Consider the following 20,725-nt stretch of genomic DNA (forward strand, 5'->3'; position numbering starts at 1 on the left):
GAAAGTAAAGGGGGCCACAATGATAAGCACGCGTCTGAAAAGCAAAGGAGGGGTGGAGTTAAATGTCACGGTTCATTAACTTGCCCCCAGCAGAGTTATGGCACGCTTTGGGAGGATGTCAGACGCGTGCAAGACTATCATTTGCAGCGACAGATGGTGTATTCCCACCGTTTTCCCCTCTGAGGTTCCCCCTTGGGATTAGGTAGTATTAGCTCTCTTTTTAGTAAAAGGGTATTGTGTTTTATGAGTTGATTGGAGACAGCAGGAAGCAGAGGGAGGGAACCGTTCATCTGTTTCTGTCAGCAGCCTCTGTGCAAGAATTTAATGCTTACTTGGCCCAGCAGAGGATTCGGCATGCCAGTTTAAAGTAAGAAATTCACTTTTACCCAGTGCAAAAACAATGGAAAACATGGTATTTTGTGTTTTCAGAAGCAAGATAAGTTATTTGTTTTAATCTTTTTTATTATATTATTTATTTAGTTTTAAGAGGCAAACTAAATGGAAGAAGAACAATAATTACCAAAGGATAAAAAGAGCCTGTTTCAGTAATTCACCACTTCTTTTTTAGTAAGAACACATTGACTAACATGGTAACTACATGGTTGCTGGACAAAGCCTGCAAGCATGACCAAACCAAGTCAATCAGTATCAAATAACTGACAATCTCTGCCTCGTTGATCTTCTTTTTCCCCAACAGGGTTCCGTGTTATTGGAGGAACCCACCGACAGTCCCACCCATAGCTCTGAAAATGGCGCCACAGAGGAGTCTGTCCCACCACCACCTCCACCTCCTCCGCCACCCCCTCCTCCTCCTCCTCCTCCAAGCAATGCATTGCCAACACCCCCTCCACCTCCTCCACTACCCCCAGGAACACAAATCGCCCAGAATAATGCCAGTAGCACCTCCGCCCAACAGCGACGCCCATCTTCCTCATCAGGAAGTGAGTATCCCTCAACTTTTTTTTTTCTACACTTCATTTATCTGAATTTCTGATACTGAACATCTTTTCTAATTTTATTTTTGCTTGCAGACTTTGTTATACAATCATCCCTAGAAAGCAGCACAGTGATAGTAAAGGTTATGTAAATGTCCGAGGTTGTATCCAACCCTAGCATTCTAAGTAACAGATAATAAATTAATCATGTAGGGTTACCATTACCCAGAGATCTGGTTTAGTGTTCAGCCATTTCCCTAAGTGCCCCTCTGGCCTGAATGATGCAGTCTCATGGCACATTTGCTGCTCTGGTTGCAGGGAGATTTTAATTGTGGATGCTTACGTGTTTCTTAAATGGTAAAAATCAATTTTGCAATAAATCAGAGTTTTAAGATACAAAGAACAACCAATTACAAGTTTATTGTTATTAATTAGAAATAACTACCAAGTCACCAAAGAAATAGCTGATAAAAAAGAACTGGTCAGCCAGGAGGTCAAATGAAGCCGGATATACAATAAGTGTTTATCCATAAAATTACAATAGTAGGATGAAAAGATAAAGCAAGACTTTCTTTACTCCTCTGACATTTCTACATTTCTAATTCAGTTTTAGTTCTATTTTGTCTTTGTCAAGTCGGCACTGCTGCTTTTGTCCAAAAATCTTTCTCTCTATTAATCCTTCATTACACTCTTGTTCACCTTTCTCTTCCCACACACTTCCTCTCCCCCTGTTTTTGTCTGTTTGCTTTGTTTTGTTTTTCTTTTTGCCCACCGTGCTCTGTCCGCACCACTCCCCTGTAAAGGCGGGGATATCTCTGCCACCCAGGCCGAAGCAGGGCCACTTAGACAGATGAAGAGTAAGTACAGACTGAAAACCAGTCTTCCTTGTAAATGATTCTACTTAGACACATGTAGAGCTCACAGTAGACCTCCATGTTCAAATAATCCACATTTAATACCACATTCTTGTGCTTCTCATATACGTGTTTGCTCATTATGTGTAGCTGATTTATATGAGACTGATTCAACCAGTGTGTTTCATTATTAAAGTTTTAAACAGTGTGAGTCTGCTCTTCTAGAAAGAAAAATGACATCAAGTCACTGAAACTGATCTGTTTTACAAACTCAATCCTAAAATTGGAACGCTGTTTAAAATGTAAATTTCATTTTCATGTTTTATACACAACTTTTACTTCTATGTGAGGCTGTGTGTGCTCTTCACCAGCAGAGTGGTGTCAGATATTGTGCATCATTCATTTTGTTTTGGCTGAAAAAGATATGAGTAGTTTCAAAGGTTGGAATTTATTTTATTTCCATTACATATTTTTTATTCTGCAACAACTGTCATGTTTTGCCCTTGAGGGATGGATGTGTGCTGGCCGAGCTTTAAAGGTTAATTTATGTATATTAAAAAGCAATTATTGACATTTTTCTTTTCTCAAGAAACCTTAAGGTTGCTAAGTAATATTAAATACCTTTATGTACTTTAAATACAATGCATCACAACAGTTAGAGTGTACGTCAAATTCAAAAGCATCAGAAAATAAATATTAATTTTGTGAAACTGTTTTTAAAACTAATTTTATAATGCAGGTCACAGATAATGAGAAAGGTATATGGAAAACATAATTTTGCCGAGAAGCATTTGTGATGAGTACAACCAGAGGCAAATCATCATCTCAGGCAAAGATTTCATTCATTCATATATTTATTTATTTATTTCATGGTTTACATAATTACATTAGATTCAAGTAAAGGCTTGGTCACAGTTAAAACATGAACAATTAAAACAGTAAAATGTGGCAATATCACTTAAGCTGTAAAATGTAAATTATTCTCAATTTTGTCTTTTTATTTCCACTCTTTGATCAGCTAATTTCCAGCTGTAGTTTATTTATGTTCCTTCTAAAGTCTAATGTTAGAATAGAAAACTACGTAGTGCTAACAAGTAGTGTGTGCTCACTAGTGGCATGATTTGTGACTTCAGTGATTTGTGACACAAAAGAGAGCTCAAGATGAATTTACAGTTTAGTCATTTGTTGAAACGACACCACAAAACAGATGGCTGACAGGAAAACTGCTACGACACTGCAGATGTTTAGTACTGTCATATTGTTTTGTAGTTCTTCTAATGATCACCTCTGCACAGTGTGACCTCGGTAATTACATGATTAGTTTTCCACATAGGCCTGTGAAAGCCATAAAATGAAGGGAAATTAACAGATTTGAGAGCTTAAATTAAAGTATATACAGTCTTTAAAAATACAACAATCCAGGTAACTGAGTCATGATGACTCACTATAGACAGATCTATCAGCTTCAAAGGATTTAAGGGATGTTTTTTTTCTCTTCAATAGCAGAAACCTGGATTTACAAGATGTGGTTAATGAATGTGGGTTACTGTTAAAAATCACTTTCCCTTCATAAAGTCTGACTCCGGAACAAAAAGCATTTTTGTGCTGAGATGTCCATGACATATTTTCTCTACCTGCCACATTTCTCCCCTTGCATTAAAAACATTGTCATAAACAAAACTTAAATATTCTTTAAACATAATCAGGTACATTGAAACTTTTCAATTCATATAGATTTCTAACTATTCTGGATTTCTGTTTAGAAGGTTGTGTTTTGTTTTGTCACTGATCTTGGTGCATTTGTGTAAATAAATTCCCAGTGGTTTTGTTTGAGTTTTGGACTCATGTCAGTGGAGCTTAAACTGTATAATCTACTGAAAGTGATCTTAAAGAGCTGTCTCACATCAGGAGTTTGTCAGAGTCAAGCTCAGTTGTTTTTTTTATTCCAGTTTACAGGCAACTTGTTATGTAAATACAAGAGCTAACTGTGTTAAGCTTTCAGCGTGTAGGTCGGCAGCCTTTATATAATCCAGAAAATGTGAAGTGCAACTGCATGAGTTAACTGTGTGTCAGGTTTGCTGTAGGGAGGATTGGTCCGGTGGAGTGGACTGACGAGCTGAGGATTGAACGGTGACTGTGTGTGTGCGTGCGTTTGTGTGTTAATTCCTGGCCAGCTTTCCAGTGGCTCGCTGTCACTTCCAGTTACTGGTGATTCCTTTAGATTTCCCCCAACTGTGATGATGGGTCTTTAATAGAAAGCTGTTCTCTCCTCCCCAAGGGAGACACAGAGAAAGAGAGAGCAAGGGAGAGTGAGGAGGGGTGGCACGCTAGCAGGTCTTTATGTCCAGCAGACCATTGTGGTTGCCTCAACAGGGAACACTTTCACAGGAGCACTTTTTTTTCCATTCAGCAAATAGAGAATGAGCAAACAATGAGGGACTGAGGATATTCACTACATTGGAGGTTTTACATTCACTAAAACAGGTGAGGTAGCTACTGGCTTTTTACGTATTAGGACCAAAACTAATAATAGTTACTTAAAGGCTACTTTGCACCCAGCTGATGATATAATAACACTGAAGGATGATCGTGCTGTTGTTATTCTTGTGTTACTTTTTCTATTTTTGAATTGTTTTGGAAATTATCTATGAACAAATAAAGCATATTTAAATGCTGACTTGTGTAAATATACTACTTTGACATTGCCTGATTAATTGGCTTTTCTTAGAAATAAAACTGTTATAGTATTTAAAATTAGAGGTTAAATCTCACTGAATTTGTTGCATTGTTCACAAAAAGAGATTAGTATCAACTAAAGCTAAAAGTACAATGGGCTATTTATATATGCTTTGAATAATGTAATTCAGTTTTAATTTAAAAAAAAGTTCTTTCTTCTTGCAGCTAAAAATTGGTGTATTCTATTCTGCTTCTGATCAAAACACTGCATTTTTATATTCATCTCATGAACAAACTCAAAACTTTCTCCTTGAATGCAGACTTCATTTAGGCGAAATACAAAAAATCACGTGGTGCTAGATGAGGTGAACAAAGAGGGTGGTGAGGTTCTGTGATGTGTTTCTCAGCCAGCAATGGCTCGACTGAAAGCACTGAATGTGCTGGCACGTTGTCCTTACGAGCTGTGGCCCCATTCTTCTGACCCTTTCTTTCTAAAAGTTTTGTTTGAAAAACTCTTCTCAAATGGGAAAAATGTAAAAAGTATTTTTGATTAATATTTAATTATGACAGACTTATTTTTAATAGCTCAGTTGTTTTTAAAAAAGTTGAAAGTTCACTTGTAGCATAGCTGGTCATTTTTATCACCTTGTTATCCACGCTCACTCCAGGTGTTACCAAAGCTGCAGTAGCCTAAAGGGATAAACGATTTTCAAAAGAAACATATCCAACTTAGAGCTTCACCAAACCATAATGACCTCTCTTTATTGTAAAACATACTGCAAGTCAGCATTGTTATGTGGCTGATTCGATGAAATATTTAATACTGAAATGCCACCCAACCCCTATTCTCTTCTTCAGTGTATCTCTCTCACTCTGTTTGTGTCTCCTTCACTACCTTCTTTCTACCTGGTTTCACTTGTCTGCTCTCCTCTTTTGTTTGCAGGCACAAAATCTTTCAACATGATGTCCCCCACTGGTGACAACTCAGAGCTGCTGGCAGAGATCAAAGCAGGAAAGAGCCTTAAACCCACACCGCACAGTAAAGGCTACACCACTGTGTTTTCCAACAGTGGACCCACAGGCAACAATGTAGGTCCATTTTCTTCCTCCATGACAAATTTATGTAATGGGTAGTGACCAATAAAGATACAAAGGTTGAGTGAATTCAGGCACAGCTTTTATAAATTTCTTGTATATTTTAAACCACTCTTTTTATTCAAGTAGCAATGTGTGCAAATTTGTGCTGTCTGGAGCAATAACATAATACTCTTTGATGTTGATCAGTCAACTTTTGTGCAAAGCATCATGGCTACCAGGCCTTAACTTGGTAATTTGATGCAAATAATTTACTAAGTTAAAATCTGTGAGTATGATGAATGTTGTCTTTGAGGTGTATAGCCTCTTAAAATGCTATTACTAGTAAAATAAATCCACCAATTATGAGTTTTGTGACTATGTTTCTCATTAATCCGTGCCTTTATATTCCTGAAGGGGACCACCACATCCCCAGAGACTCAGTCATCTACCCCACCAGCCAAACCATCATCCCCGCCACAGCCCAGTACACCTGTTACCTCCCCACCAGCCACTCCAAGCCCCAGCCCCAGTCCCAGTCCCACTGGCTCTAGAACCATGTCAACCTCAGCAAGCTACGAGCAACTGTCCTGCAGCTCTGCAGTCAATGGGAACGACAGTGGTGGAAAAGCACAGGCAGAGTCAGGAAGGAAGACCAGCCTCGCAGATGTCGAGGCACTAGTGCCGACTCACGATGAGCAGGGAAAAGCCATCCCTGAATGGAAGAGGCAGGTTATGGTGCGAAAGCTTCAGGCCAAGATGCAAGAGGAAGAAGAGTACAAACGCAAGGTAGGCATAATGTTGCAAGACTTAAAAAGTCAGCAAGCGTTGTGTCTTAGCTATCCCACTTGTGTTCTCCTAAATTTAAAACGTGCTGAAAACTTGATTATTTTATTCTATGGTTTTTGTTTTGTTTGTTTTTTTCTTTTGTTTTTTAATAATCATCACAAAGGGGATAGCTAGTGTTTTGATGTGAGTGTGAGTTTTTGTGACTTTGAATTTGAGGTTCTGTGAAAGCATTTCTCATTTAGTGTGTCTGTGCATGAAAAAGTTTGCTTGATGAGGAAACATTCAACATCCAGTCAGTCAAGGCTACAAATTGATAAGTATATGTAGCATCTGTGCCTTCTTGGAAGGTCTAAGAGAATGCTTGTTTTAGCTTTTCTGAGCCCTTTTGCAGTTTATATCTATTATGTACATCTTCAGAATGAAAGACGTGGTTATAGTTATTTACAAGTATTTCAGCCAGCATACACTATTTTGCAAAAAAAAAAAAAAAAAAAAATATATATATATATATTTGAAGGGCTTTAGAATGAATGGCACCTACATTTTAGTTTCCCTCTAAGTGTGTTAATGTTATGAGTATTTGAACAAGGTGTTGATCAGTAATTTATACTAGAGTATTGTGAAGACATGCCAGTATGTGTTATATAATATAAGAAAAACACTACTGATATGCAGTTTGATTAATTAAATCTGACTGATTAATAATTTATTGCTAACAAAGCCTGAAATCATATCCTGTTAACAGTCCAGGAGGTAAACATTTCAAACTAGCATCCAAACATATGTTTGGATGCTAGTGCTTCATTAAGACATCTAACAGTATATAATGGCAGAACATTTTGAATAAGACATAGGGAGTTATTGTGTTATAATTTCTCTTGCAAACAATGAAAAGGTAGCTAATCAGTATGTGGCATGGTGCATAGCTAGCAAATGGTCCTGATTCACTTGTTTGATATTTATAAAAAAAAATTAGAAATGCTTCTGTAGGCATTTCTATGCATGCTTCTTTCTTTATATTCATTAACTTTGTTATCTGGTGTTTTGGAGTGCATTGAGTTGAATACTTGGCTGTAACAACCATCACAGCATTAACACACTTGACTATATTATTCATAGTGTGGGATGGTGTTCCATGATGGAGTTTTGTGCCTCCAAGTTCTTACATGCAGATTCAGTGGTGTGATGCTGGGCCCATTCACACTACAGGTCAATGAGCGATAATGACAAAAACACAAAAAAGACATAATAATACAACATTTGTATAGTTTTATATAGTAAATAAAACATGAGTGCAGTGTAATTTAAAAATCAAAGAATATCTCAATTAAATTGTTGTTTGTTGTTTTTGTCTTTCCAGGCGGAATGGTTTGTAAGCAGATCATTATCTGTTAAAGATTAATTCCACACCAAATCCTTTTAGAAAAAACAAAACAAAACAAACAAACAAAAAAACAAAACTCTGGTAGTATTGGAAGTTTTAACTCTGTTGCATCTCCAGCACTCCCAATATGGTATCTCCCCCTTGTTGGGTCAAGACTAAAGTGTCTCTTTTGCACTGGTGCCGGGACCTAAGGTGAATTAACACTGTTACACTATATTGCAGTGTTACCTCATAGCTGGGTCACAGAGCATGCGGCAAGATGAAAAAGTACATTGTTGGGTGGACATGAAATCTGATTTCCTAGTGTTTTTGTAGTGTTTCTTTAAACTAAAACAGAACACAAACACTGATGCATAAAAATAAAAGTACTAAATAAATATAGGTGTGAAAGGTCTGAAGTGTCAAGCACCTAAATACAAATACAGGCATGTTGGGACACTTAAATCAATATTATGTTTGTACCAATATTGGTCTGTTCAGGGTATATATTTTGTCAGTTAATAAAAAAAGGACAAAGGATTCTCTGTTCTCTTTGATTCTAAATTACAGTAGAGAGTTTAGTGCCTGTAATAAGGCTGTGCCATTGCACCACTAAATCCATGTAAATCCTGTGTGTTAGGATGGATTTGCACTCAAGTGTGTGTACACACCAAGAGCTTCGTGCTGAAGGAATCCCTCCCTCCTTCCCTTTTTTCTTGTCTTGCTGGTCTCCGACCTCTCATTTAGTTTGCGTCAAGTGGGCACTACCAGCCTCAAGAATGGCACTACTCCCACGTCCACAATGCCATTTTGGGTCCGTTTGGGGAACTGATGACCGAAGCTGACCTAAACCGAATTGAGAAGCAAATTGAGAACCTGCAGGTCATGCATAAGGTATCAGAAGTGGAGAAGGAACTGGAAGAACTCGAGCGAGAGCTTCACCAGCTCTTACCAGTTTCTGCTGCTCTCAGTCAAGGACACTTCTCAGTTAATCCAAAGCAGGTACATGGACAAGCAGAGGATCTCCCAGCCTGGTGCAGCAAGATCTCTACCCTGCTCAAAAGTATGGCAGTTCTTCTTGCCACCCTGGGAGGCAAAGAGATAGATGTTTTAGATCTTATATTTCCTGGATATTCACAAATAGAGGCAAAGAATATGATCACAGACCAGTCTCAACCTGCATCAGTTGCCACTGGATATATTGGACGTTCTCAGTCCTTCTCGACCAGAGAGGAGGTAGAGAAGGAAATAAAGCAGTGGGGAGTCTCAGTGAAGAACCTTAAGGCCAATTATGAAATTCAGAATCAATCACAATTTCCAGATCATCAAGCTAGCAGGGTTTACAAACGCAAAAGATCCCTCCCTGTGGTAAGTGAGTGTAGCTATGATCAGGAGACAGCTTGTGGGGATGAAGTTCCTTGCACCCCATCTGCAAACCTTGACTTCAAAGCCAATGAACATTTACATCTAGAAAATGGGGCTGTTGCACCACTTGTTGAAGAACCAGTTATTCTTGCATCTCATGCTCCTCAGACATATGTGCCCTCTGAGGTAATGGCTTCAACAAACATGGAGCAGTTCAACCAGGTTCTTTCTTCAGACCCCATTTTAAATAATGACCAACTAACAAGAAGCCTGGAGGTGCAGACAGATCTAAGCTATGTCCAAGAATGCATTGAAATGAGGAAAGAGAGAATTGTCTTTCTGTTCCTTGAACACTGGCGAAAGTATACCATCTCAGAATGTTATCCAACTAAATATACAGGCAAGAGAAGAAATCACCTAGACGTGACCTATGAGGACTACAGCCAATTCAATGCACAAGTTAGTGGGGAGATACAGAATGAAGATGATAAACTTCTCCTATTCATGAAGTCAAAGCAGGTAGTAGGGAATCTGATTGGGCACTGGAGGACAATCATGAGCCAAGTGCCGACACGCCAGATCCGCAGACTTAGTCGTGCCCAGATGATCTACTGGCCAGAGCACTTCTTGCCACACATCAGCGGGTCACCTGTGAGCTATGAAAGCCTAACCCTTGACCTCTTCATGCTTGGATACTTCCAGTTATTGGAAATGAACATGTCTCGTAATGAGCGGAAATTCCGACACCTTTTATGCTATGAGATGTTTGATCGTCTTGGCAGCCATAAATGGGAGGTTATAAGACAGTTTCACAAGGAAGTCATGGAGGAAATTGAGAGGGGGAAACGGGATTGGGCAGATGGCTTTGAGGACATCAAACTAAAGTATTTTGGAGACTCGAATGATGGAGGTGTGATGACAGCTTCTCTACGTTCTATGTCTTCTGACATACCCATTATGCCAATGCAAGAGTCACTCCCACCCCCACCTTCTCATCCTCCTCCTCCTCCTCCTCCTACGCATACTCCTCCACCCACAAATGCACATTCTAATCCACCTGCACCAACACCACAACCTTCCCCATCGGCTTCCCAATTACAAGTTTCCTCATCATCATCCACTGCAAAGAATGACATTTCTGACAATGGCCAATGTGTGGAGCTGAGAGCCTCAAATGATTCATTGGAGAATAGTTCTCAAGAGAATGTAAAATCCAATGAGCAGATGCCATTTAATGAGTCTGTGGTTACCAATGGGACAATATCACAGCCGGACCACATGCAAAGCTCCACAACTGAAAGTGTACAACAACTTCAGACACTGCAGGACACAACAGAAAGTTCAGGACCAGGTCCAATGAAAGATGTCCCACCTGTTACTGTTAAAATCATAGATGAACCTATTGTTGATAAAACCCTACCACCCACAGAACCCACAGAGGAACCCACAGAGGACTCAATTAAAGTAATTTATGAGCTAAAAGAGTTCAGTAATGAGGAAATCATTAGATACATTGATCGGAGTTTTGCTTTTTGGAAAGAAAAAGAAGCAGAGCTTTTCGATATCTAAAAGCAATGTGGGCAAAAAGTGCACTAAGATCACAACCAAAGAGGGAATGCATAAAAGGCAAGGTTTGATTGGGTGTAGTCTGCACAGAGGACCATGCTGAAAGAGAAAATCCATCAGGTGTGTTAGACCATGACATAAGGACCTTTACTGGTCCTTGTACCTGAACTGTAGCAAAGGGCTTCCATTTAGCTGCACTGAGATTTCCATTACTATAGGCCTTAGTGGATGCAGAGAAAGCCATTTATTTCAAGAGACATTAATTTGAAATTACCGTTTTATTTGAATAGTGGTGAACCAAGAGATTTGTAAATGAAGCATGATTAATTGCCATTGTACTTTGCTTTTAGGAAAACAAACTTTTAAAACAAAAAGATTTGCCATAAAAAGTAATGAAATTAAATGCTCTTTTTAATGTGCAAGATTAGGTGACAATTGGTAAGTACTTCAGAGTACATGATAACAGTTAAACTTCAGTTACACTTTTATACCCATAAGCACATTTCCTCTTTCTCTCTGTGTTGCCCATGACTGCACCAATTTCCTTCCTTTTTTTTTTACCCATTTTTCTATCCATTGTTGTCCAGATTTAGCTGATTCATTAAACTACATTTAAATGTCTCACTTATACTTAGTTTCAGATGGTAACACCATAGAGCTGAGCAGTGTCTAGCCTTTGTTTATTGGTTTAGTGGATGTTAATTAAGAATGCTCAGAGGGTGTTCAATCTGATGTTTTTATATCAGGAACGGTCTGTGTGACTATGATCTTTTTTTCAGAAAAATCCGATTGATCATGTCATTGAATAAATAATAAATCATAGAGTTTTACTTTGGCTACTAGTCCTTAGCAAAGCAAAAGTGTGACTGGTTGTGGCAAAATGCAACTCTCAATTGATGCTTTAGTCATTGTGAGTGTGCACATTACAGTATAATCGGTATAATCATCAATATAAAAAGTGAAAAGCAGGCTAACATCCTGAAAGAAGCATCAAAATGGCTTCCCCTTACAGCTTTCAGATTTAGTGGTGCACAAGTTTGTGAGTAAAGTTTTGTATCTAGGCATTTATTTATCACATGATCAGACAAATTCAGCTGAATCTGTGAGGAAGTATAGCAGTTCAGATCATGGATATCTTTATATACAGTAATCTTTTTACTCTACATGTCTGTGTCTTGTCTGTGCTATCAGAATTTTAAGGGATTCATTCACAACTGACCCCCAAAGGATACATGTTTTAGACATTAAAAAGAAATACAGTAGAAGGTTTTCTATAGCGCAACCTTTGATTCTTGATATTCAGCATTTTATGTGCTCATTGTTGCTTAAAGTGAGACAAAGAAACTGGGAGGGTTGGCAAAGTCGAAGGCTATTTAATGGCTCACAAGTAGCCTTTGTTTTTAAATCTGTGAAATCAGAATTTTGTTTTTATGTGTGCCTTTAAGTATTGGTCACAAAAATTGATAGAGTATGGTCAGTATATTGTAGAACTAAATAAAAATGCGAATTTATGGCTCCAGATGTAAGAATATTTCATGTCAAAGTTATAACTTAAAGCATGTAATAGTTTCTAAATATCCCATTTAAGTGATTCCTTTGTTTTGTTGTGTATTATTTGTGTATACTTTACTTTTTTTTTCTTGATTTTACATTATTTTAAATGTATTGCTTTATTATTTGGTTTCTACATTGCTATCAGAAATAAAGTTGGCGTTTTAGTGATTATAGGATTTCAGCAGTCTTTTCTCACAAATGAGATATTATTCTACTGATTAACATTTCAGTTACATGTGCAGAAATCAAACTAAAATAATACCTTTTTCAAAAGTTGTATCATAATTTTGAAAACAAACATCCACCCTGATATGTGCCAATGAAAGAGCCATTGTCAAACACAGCTCTTGAATGTGAAATCCTTCACTGCAATACTTGTGGCTCAGAAGATCCACGCTATTCTCATGGTGTCTGTTCTGTGGCATCAAGATTACCTTCAAGTAACCCTCTTAGTACCACCCGCTGTCATGCTATCCATGGCTTGCAGGAGCCATAAGGAGGTTACAGTGAATCTTCGTCACCTCACAGCTCAAATGGGAGGCAGTCAGCTGGTAAACTAAAAGCCATTTACTGAATAGATTTCAACTTATGTGGTGTATTTTTGTCGGATTTTAAGAATATAAATAACAATCTAAAGATTGTGTAGTAACGTTAATGTCTGTATTGCCCTACAGTGTTATTGGAGTAGCATAACACGTGAATTTGCTAAATTCAGGAAATGAAGATTACACAGAAAGAATTCAAATTTACATTTCCATTAGTTTATTTTATATAAAATCAACCAGTATAAGAAAATGCTTGATCCATTAGTCAATACCAAGGCCAACAAGCATTTCATCAGCAGTGTTGGGAAAGTTACTTCCCAAGTGTAATATATTTCACATTACCAGTTACTTTCAATTTTAAGTAATACATTTCTTTACAATATTACTCTCTGTATAAAGTAATAAGTAACATATTACTTTTCAGTTACTTTTCACCAAAATAAGCATTTAGGACAAGGCATTACGCAATGAAGGTGCGCAATATTTTGTCATGGTGAATAGTTCTCATTTAAATGTAGTTCCTCATTATTATAGTATGTGTGTGGCAACAAAGTCTAATGAGGTTGCATCAGAAAGTAGTTGTTAATATGAACTGCTGAATTACAATAATGTAATGATATGGAAGAATTAAACGACATGATGTGATACAAACTCTTGTTCTACACCTCATTGTTCTTTTCGATTTCTCTGATGTATTCAAAATAGTGAGAGTAAACCCACTTAGAAAATGTCGAGTCGGTTGCCATCATTCCTCGTCCTTTTCTTCTTCTTCTTCTGTTAATTTAAAGCCGCCGCCCTCGTCTTCTTCTTCTTCCTCTTCTTCTTCTTCTTCTACTTCATATTTATTTTCGGCTGTTGCGCGATGGTTGTTTTATTATTTATTTGTCTGATGTTTATACTGACAGTTGGGATTGTAACGCATTACCGGACTCATTTACTGTAATAATATTACCAAAATATAGTTAGTAATGCGTTGTATTACTTCGTTACTGCCAAACGTAGTATATTAGAGTAACGAGTTACCTTTGTAACGCGTTACCCCCAACACTGTTCATCAGAACAGCACAGTTTGTAAAAACCTCACAGAAAGTGATTGATTAACATCAATATATAACTTATATTTTTCATAATCTTAATCATTCAAATAGCTGTAATGGAAAACTGGAAAAACTCCAGGTTTTTCTTCTTGGGTCACAGAAAATTTTGAGATTCAGAAAAGTTTCCAAATGAATTTTTTCCGTGTAGTTTTGATGGTAACAAATGCTTGCCTGGGTTATGCAATGCACTGGTTGCACTCAGGCTGGCATGGATGCTTTATACTGATTGGTGCAACATATTGAGGAACGGTGACACCAATACTTGTAAGATTGTGTCAGGTTGGGATTGCATTGGGTTGAGGAATTTAATTTAACAGTTAATATGCATGCTTCATTTCTCACATTTGAACCATTTCTAATTTAAATCTTAAGTTTGGCTTATGATTTTATACATGAACCTCTCTCTTGCTCCCTGAATCTGAATTTACTTATCAGTTATTTTGGAGTATGTGAGAATTTTGTTTTAAAGCAACAAACCTTTGTTTGTATTACTTTGCAGAAATTCAGGATAAAATGATAATGTTTTGCTCCGCTCTTGAGGGCCAGAAGTTTGAGTCACTGCTTTGAGTGTAAACCCCAGTTCACAACAACTATAGCTTAGTGGGTAACGTAATTCATCCAAGTCATGTAATGCAAGTCAAACATCAATACTGCCAAGACTAGGATTTAATGAATGGTTAAACATAAGTATGGTGGCAAGCAGCTTATTATTAATACACTGGTTTGACTGCAGCTTAACTACAAAATGTGAAACCACAGTATCTGCTGTCACTAAATAAGAAGCGTCCTTACTCCAGTCATAATGCAACCCCTTTCTGATCATTTGACTAAAACACTACCAACTTACATTGTGTAAATATAATTTCTGCAGGCTAATTTTTTGCATACTTCTTTTTTTCATGGCCTTAAATTCCCAGGGGAATCATTAAGATTTAAATGGGCAGATAATCTTACCTGGACTCATGTTAGCTAGGGGAAGTGAAATCCTTCAGTAAAAGGAATGCAAAAGGGTAATGGATCTCAAGTGAGGATGAGAAATCCAAGATGGCTGCCCTCTTTCTCTGCTCCTGCTCCACCTCCAATTACAGGCTAGAGAAAAAAGGATCCAGTTACAGTACATGCACACTGAAAACATCCTGTAAAACGCTGATCTACTCTTTTAAAACCATTTAGTTTGTTTCAGTACAAAACGGCAAATGAATAGATATTGTGAAGTCTGTTTGCTTTTGTCATTTAATACATCAGTTTAAACAGTATAATGTACTGACTGCATAGTCTCTTTGGGTTTCTATAGAGGCTAGCTGTATAACATTTGACATTTGAGAACATGAATGAACAAAAATGATTGGATGTGTGGTTCAACACAGTTTTGTCTGCAGGTGCTCACCTACTTCTGAGTATATTTATGCGACATTTAAGAGGCACAAAACACCTAAATGACTAATAAATTTGATTGAGTTTTTCAAAGATCTTGACAAAAGTAATACTACAGCCATATAAAATGTAAAGCCAACTATAGGTTCTATAAACTGGTCTGAGTCATCTCGATGATGTTTAAAAAATTATTATATTAAAGGCCTGCTCTACATGGCAATTGGAGTTAATGTTATTGAACTGTGTCTACTAGGGTTACAGGATTGATGACAGTTGGCCCTGTGATATAGATAATCTGACTTACCGTCTGTTTTTGATGTTGTGCTGCAAATTATGACTGATTAATCTTGGATTTTAAAATGATAAGGGTTCTATAAGTATTCAAGATGTTGCTGGGTCACTGTTTATTGTAGTTAGTAAATGGTAGTTAACCAAAGGCAATTATATGAGGGCTTCAGTTTAAACATTCTTTACTGACTAGGGTGGGCCTCCATCTCTGTCTCTTTTTTGGACCACTGTGTCTCCTTACAGGCTGAAGAAGAGGCTGCACGCCTGGCATCAATGCCAGCATGGAGGAGAGACATGATGAAAAAGAAAATGGATGAAGAGAGGTGAGTAACAGTGTGGTTTTGCTCCGCTGCCTTGTGCCATATTTCTTTAGCTCCAGAACCAGTGGGTGGAGACTATGGGTATTTAATAGTTTTTATACGTTTACAACCATTGTTGTAAACATGACCATGCTTTGTGACATTTGTTGTAAAGCTTCTTCAAGCTTAGAGTATGATTCAGTTTATTAGTGAGATGGATCTGATTTATTATAGCAGTATTCTTTGTGAGCTGCAGTTTAGTTTAACTTTTGACTTCAAATGCTGGTTCATCTAAATGTTGAGATTAGAGAGCTATGTAATGCATAATAATATGTATATATGTAAAGCATAAAAATGGGTGTGGAAAAAAAATCAATAGAAACATACTGTACAATGTAAGACTGTACAGTTCTGTCTTTTGATTCATCAGAGCATCTCTTTACAACAAGTGTTCTGATACACTCTATTGTAAAATAAATGTAAAATAATTTTTGTCAGCAGAAAGTTCCAGTTTTCCATGTAACATGGATCTATAGACACAAAACAGATATTTTGGCTTAGGGATTTCTCAGCTGGACAACACCATTTAGATCTGGTACATTAGTTTTAACATAACAAGGTATTGTCTTGCACTGTTTTGTCCTGTAATATTATAATGTACTGCTAGCTAGAATAATCAGTCTGTTATGCTAACATCTCTTTTCAATACCAAAATCACCTGATTAGCTAAAGTAGTTCACTGAAATACACAGAAGGTTTTAGTTCCTAGAAGTAGCAGAGCCAATATTCTGTGTCCTTAGATTACTGTTTGCATTTACACACAAACTTTGGACAAGGTGAGCGCAAACTGTCTGCATGCCAGATCTCAATGCTTCCACCTCCTTTTTCGTCGTTGACATTCTCCCTTTCCTCCCATATGTCCCATCCCATTTAAACTGCCTATCCACCAGATTTTTGTTTTTCCTTCTACATGTCACATGGCTCCTTATTCAGCTTCACTTTGTTCAGGAAAGAGCTGACACGCTAAAGTAAACACGCTGCCTATGGATGATTGATATGTCATAGAACAGTGTTCTTGGGAAATGTAGTGATAGCACTGCCAGAAAAATAACCTAAATGATTCAATCTGACAAACTGGCCAGTAAGTTTTCATTTCTACCCACCAAAATTAATGTTAACCCCCACTTGGTGGGTTAGTCGGTGTCTGTTATTTCCATCCATTTTGTCAGTCTCCATCGGTGTGTATGACTGTGAAGCATTTATTAATGTTTCATATGTGATATGACCTTTTAGTTAGTGACAAGACAAGCAATAAAACATAATTGCTCTACTTTGTGGGAGAGCTTGTTGCTGTTTGAGATATTTACACCTTTTTTTCTTGTGCTTTCAACTTCCTGATGTGACAGGGAACAAAAAAGGTAAGATTTTAATTTTTTTTTAAAAACAGCGATATTTGTAGCATGTTAAAGAAATTGGCTAAACAACTGAAGGATGAAAATTAATCAAGTCTTTGTATTTTTTTCCACTGGAAACAATGATTGGCAAACTGTTCACGTAATGGCTCTATCAGATAATATTCTGGGATTAGGGCAACTGATTCAGAGCTGTCTGATTACATTTGTGCATTTTTTCAAATGACTCACATTATAGCTAATCTTAAATAGTCATCTAGATTGACCCAAGGTAGCACGGATCACCAGTTCTGCCTTGGATCACTGGATCACATCACTGGGTCACATCACCATAGGTTTCCATTCAACCATCATTAGTGCTTCATTCATTTTGACTCAAGTCAGTAAACCGGATTTACTAATTTTCCAGGCTAACTATCATACACAACACAAGTTAATGGCAGTACAAAGCATTGTATTTTGCACATATAGTACCAACATGTTAATTAGACATTTGATAAAAGATAATAATTAGTTTAAAATGGCAGTGATCACAATATGTCAGTGGTAGCCATGTTCGATTTAGAGATTGGAGGTAGATAAATAGGATGCACCATAGCTATGTGAATGCTGCAAAAGAAAATCCACCTAATGAGAACTCAAATTTCACCAAGTTGACACACACATGCCTTTAATTTAAACTTTTAGAGACTTACTCAGCAGGTTTACCTCACCCTGGAAAAAGCTCATTATTGTACAAAACCGGAGTTTAAAATGTATGTAAACATGTAAGTCCAATCTAAATAGTAAGAAATCAAAGCTTTCAAAACCAGACTAACACACCCAGAAAATCTGGCGGGAGACTGAATAACTCCAGCATGTACATGCTAAACTAAACTTAAATGGGCCTAGCCAAACCTCTCGCTTCAAAGTTCCAGTACATCCAAATACAGCCGAATTCCCAACAAAGCTGCTCTCATTTGCATATTTATTTTTTTCTTTTCAGATAACAAAACACTTCAGAAATTATATTAATATATTTTGGATGATGCAGACAACATCAGCACCAAATGTCATGGCTGAATGGAAGAAAATCACAGCATTTTCCTAAAAGATTCCTAAAAGATGAAATTAAAACTGAATAATCAAACTAGAGAACTAACTTACAAACTAAAATTAAGGGAATTATTTTGAAGGATAATCTTACATTGCTGATTTTTTTTTTCTTTTTTTTTATCTATCCTTGTGGATTCAAATAGAAAAGCCGAACAGCAGGCCAAACAGGCGAAGGAGAAAGAGGAAAAGACGGAGCTGGAGCGACTACGGACCATGGGCTATGATGAGACCAAACTGGCCCCCTGGCAGCGGCAGATAATTCTGAAGAAAGGTGACATAGCCAAAAAGTGAACGGGATAATTTCCCCACCCACTGCCCTGCAGTGTTCCTCACCCTCATCCACTTAACCCAATGCTCTCTCTTCCTCATCCTCTGTCCCACACCGTACAACAGAGAGCGAGTAAGAGCTCATCTCCCCTGAACTCTGCTGTGTCATTCTTCAGCCTCCAGTAGCACAGGCCCACGCTGTGGTTGCTGCTGTCCACACAGGCTCTGAGGCTCAGCTTTGGTGAATGATCCTCCATCTCCCACAAAAAAAAACATCTCATGGTCTTGGTCTTTCAGCACAAACATTCCAGCATGCACTGACTCTGTAAAGGCATTTGTTATAAATGCACATGTCCTGAACTGAATTAAGATCACATGTAGTATCTTACTACTTTCCTGCAAATCACTAGAAGATAATTCATGTACCAGATTTGATAGGCTTGTGGTAGATTTAAAGAAGCTGCTTGTGAGTTTATTATTGCATTTATATGATCCCTCTGTTAAATCCACTTGCCATTATGTACCAAATGGAAATAGCTCCAAAAAGTGGTGTCATCTAAAAATGTACTCAGCAAAGGCTTGTTACATCATGAAGCAGCTAATACATCCTTTATGTTCATAGTGTCACTTCTTTATCAGGTCTTAGTCATGACATTTTTGTATCCAGCTCATAGAAGCATTTTCTAGGCTCCATTTTACTGCCAGATGTTCTTTTAGTGAACCAATCTTAACAAAGCTCAAACTGATCGGTTTTCTTTAGTTAGGCCATTTTTAATTTCTCTGTTATTTGAAATATTGACACATATCCTATTTTTAAACAATGCAAAGATTATGTAGATGTGTGAATTGAATTTTATTCATATTTGCTGAAAAGAAACTAAAATTCCAATTTAATGGCTCAAAATGTGACGAGTGTTAAGCTAGTGTGAAAATGAAATGTGTGCATGTGTTGAGTACTGAGCATGTTTTGGTGAAATATTAGGCATACTGGGTTTTAAAAATGAAAGCAATGAAAAACAAGGAAAAGCAAAGAAGCACGAAACATGTAAAATCCTGCTATTTTTCTTTAACAAAAACAAAACATGTGCATCAGAAGAGCTGCATTTTAGATCAGGTTTCTTATCTGTGCACTAAATATTGCAATAGTCACAAATAACATTAGTTTGTTCTGTGTCCAATTCCGGTTTGTGTCCCACTAACCTGGAGGATAAATCTTTGATGAGCAGATCCGCTTACACATTGTAGAGCGCTCTCTGTCTGCAGCAGATAGGCATATAAAAATATCCTGTTCCCTAAATATTACCAGTTAGTCTTTGGTAATGGTCTGCTTCAGTACTCAACTGCTCTTGGTTGAACTTCTGATTGTAAATGAGATGAACAAGACTTATACAATGTACTGTATAATTCACTTTAGACATTCAGGGAGAATGTTTTTTTTTTTTCATAACAGACCTAACACAAATACAGGCAAATTATTATATGGCTTTCACTTTTTCTGTGCTCATTCACTTTCTAGATTTTCAAGTCATCTTGGTATTCATTAATAATTCAGGATAGTTTCATCCACTTAGAGCTCATTATGAAAATGTGGCAAATGCACTGTAAATATCTGGAGACAGATTTTAAGTTTTACTTGTGCATGAATCAGTGCATTAACGTTTAAGAGTACACTTACTCTTTGTAATCATGACCAATTAGTCCTACCTTGTGTTGGTAAATATTCTGTTTGCTTTCAAGCTGTTTGATGCCCATTTGAACAAAAATAAGACAGAACTCCTTGAAAGACATGGGCCTGATTGATCATTTGGAACTATTCATATTTTCTTCTCATCTGATGCCATATAATATTAAAATTAAGACTGATATAAGTATCATTGCCATTTAATTATATATATATATATATATATATATATATATATATATATATATATGTATATATATATATATATACATACATACATACACAGATATTGTATATAAAAACCCTCAGAATTTAGTCATTTCATTATTTCCATATTGCATTATGAGTCTCAGCCTTGTTTGGATAGAATGCTTAATCTTGTACAATAATATTTTCAGACTGTTAAAGATTAAGATAATAAATTTAATCAAGAAACCTGATTTTTGATTGTGTTTGTTTTTAACTTGTGTTTGGTATGAATGAATTACATT

The 20,725-nt window shown here is 37.0% G+C and overlaps 1 protein-coding gene across 8 annotated transcripts in view; it reads left to right on the plus strand.

The window, feature by feature from the left end:
- espn (espin) overlaps positions 1 to 20,674 on the plus strand; it is a 45,796-nt gene extending 25,122 nt beyond the window's left edge. For 4 of the 8 annotated variants that reach the window (XM_042004939.1, XM_042004941.1, XM_042004945.1 and 1 more), the window contains 6 exons: positions 698 to 941; positions 5,409 to 5,554; positions 5,957 to 6,328; positions 15,724 to 15,803; positions 17,177 to 17,197; positions 18,430 to 20,674. In XM_042004939.1, the coding sequence (XP_041860873.1) occupies positions 698 to 941; positions 5,409 to 5,554; positions 5,957 to 6,328; positions 15,724 to 15,803; positions 17,177 to 17,197; positions 18,430 to 18,577 (1,011 nt within the window). In that variant the 3' untranslated portion in view covers positions 18,578 to 20,674. The remainder of the gene's footprint in view (positions 1 to 697; positions 942 to 5,408; positions 5,555 to 5,956; positions 6,329 to 15,723; positions 15,804 to 17,176; positions 17,198 to 18,429) is intronic. The other 4 variants (XM_042004942.1, XM_042004947.1, XM_042004943.1 and 1 more) reach the window with 3 other exon arrangements.
- Positions 20,675 to 20,725: the final 51 nt, after the last annotated feature.

The sequence above is a fragment of the Melanotaenia boesemani genome, chromosome 13, assembly GCF_017639745.1.
Source record: "Melanotaenia boesemani isolate fMelBoe1 chromosome 13, fMelBoe1.pri, whole genome shotgun sequence".
Lineage (NCBI taxonomy): Eukaryota > Metazoa > Chordata > Actinopteri > Atheriniformes > Melanotaeniidae > Melanotaenia > Melanotaenia boesemani.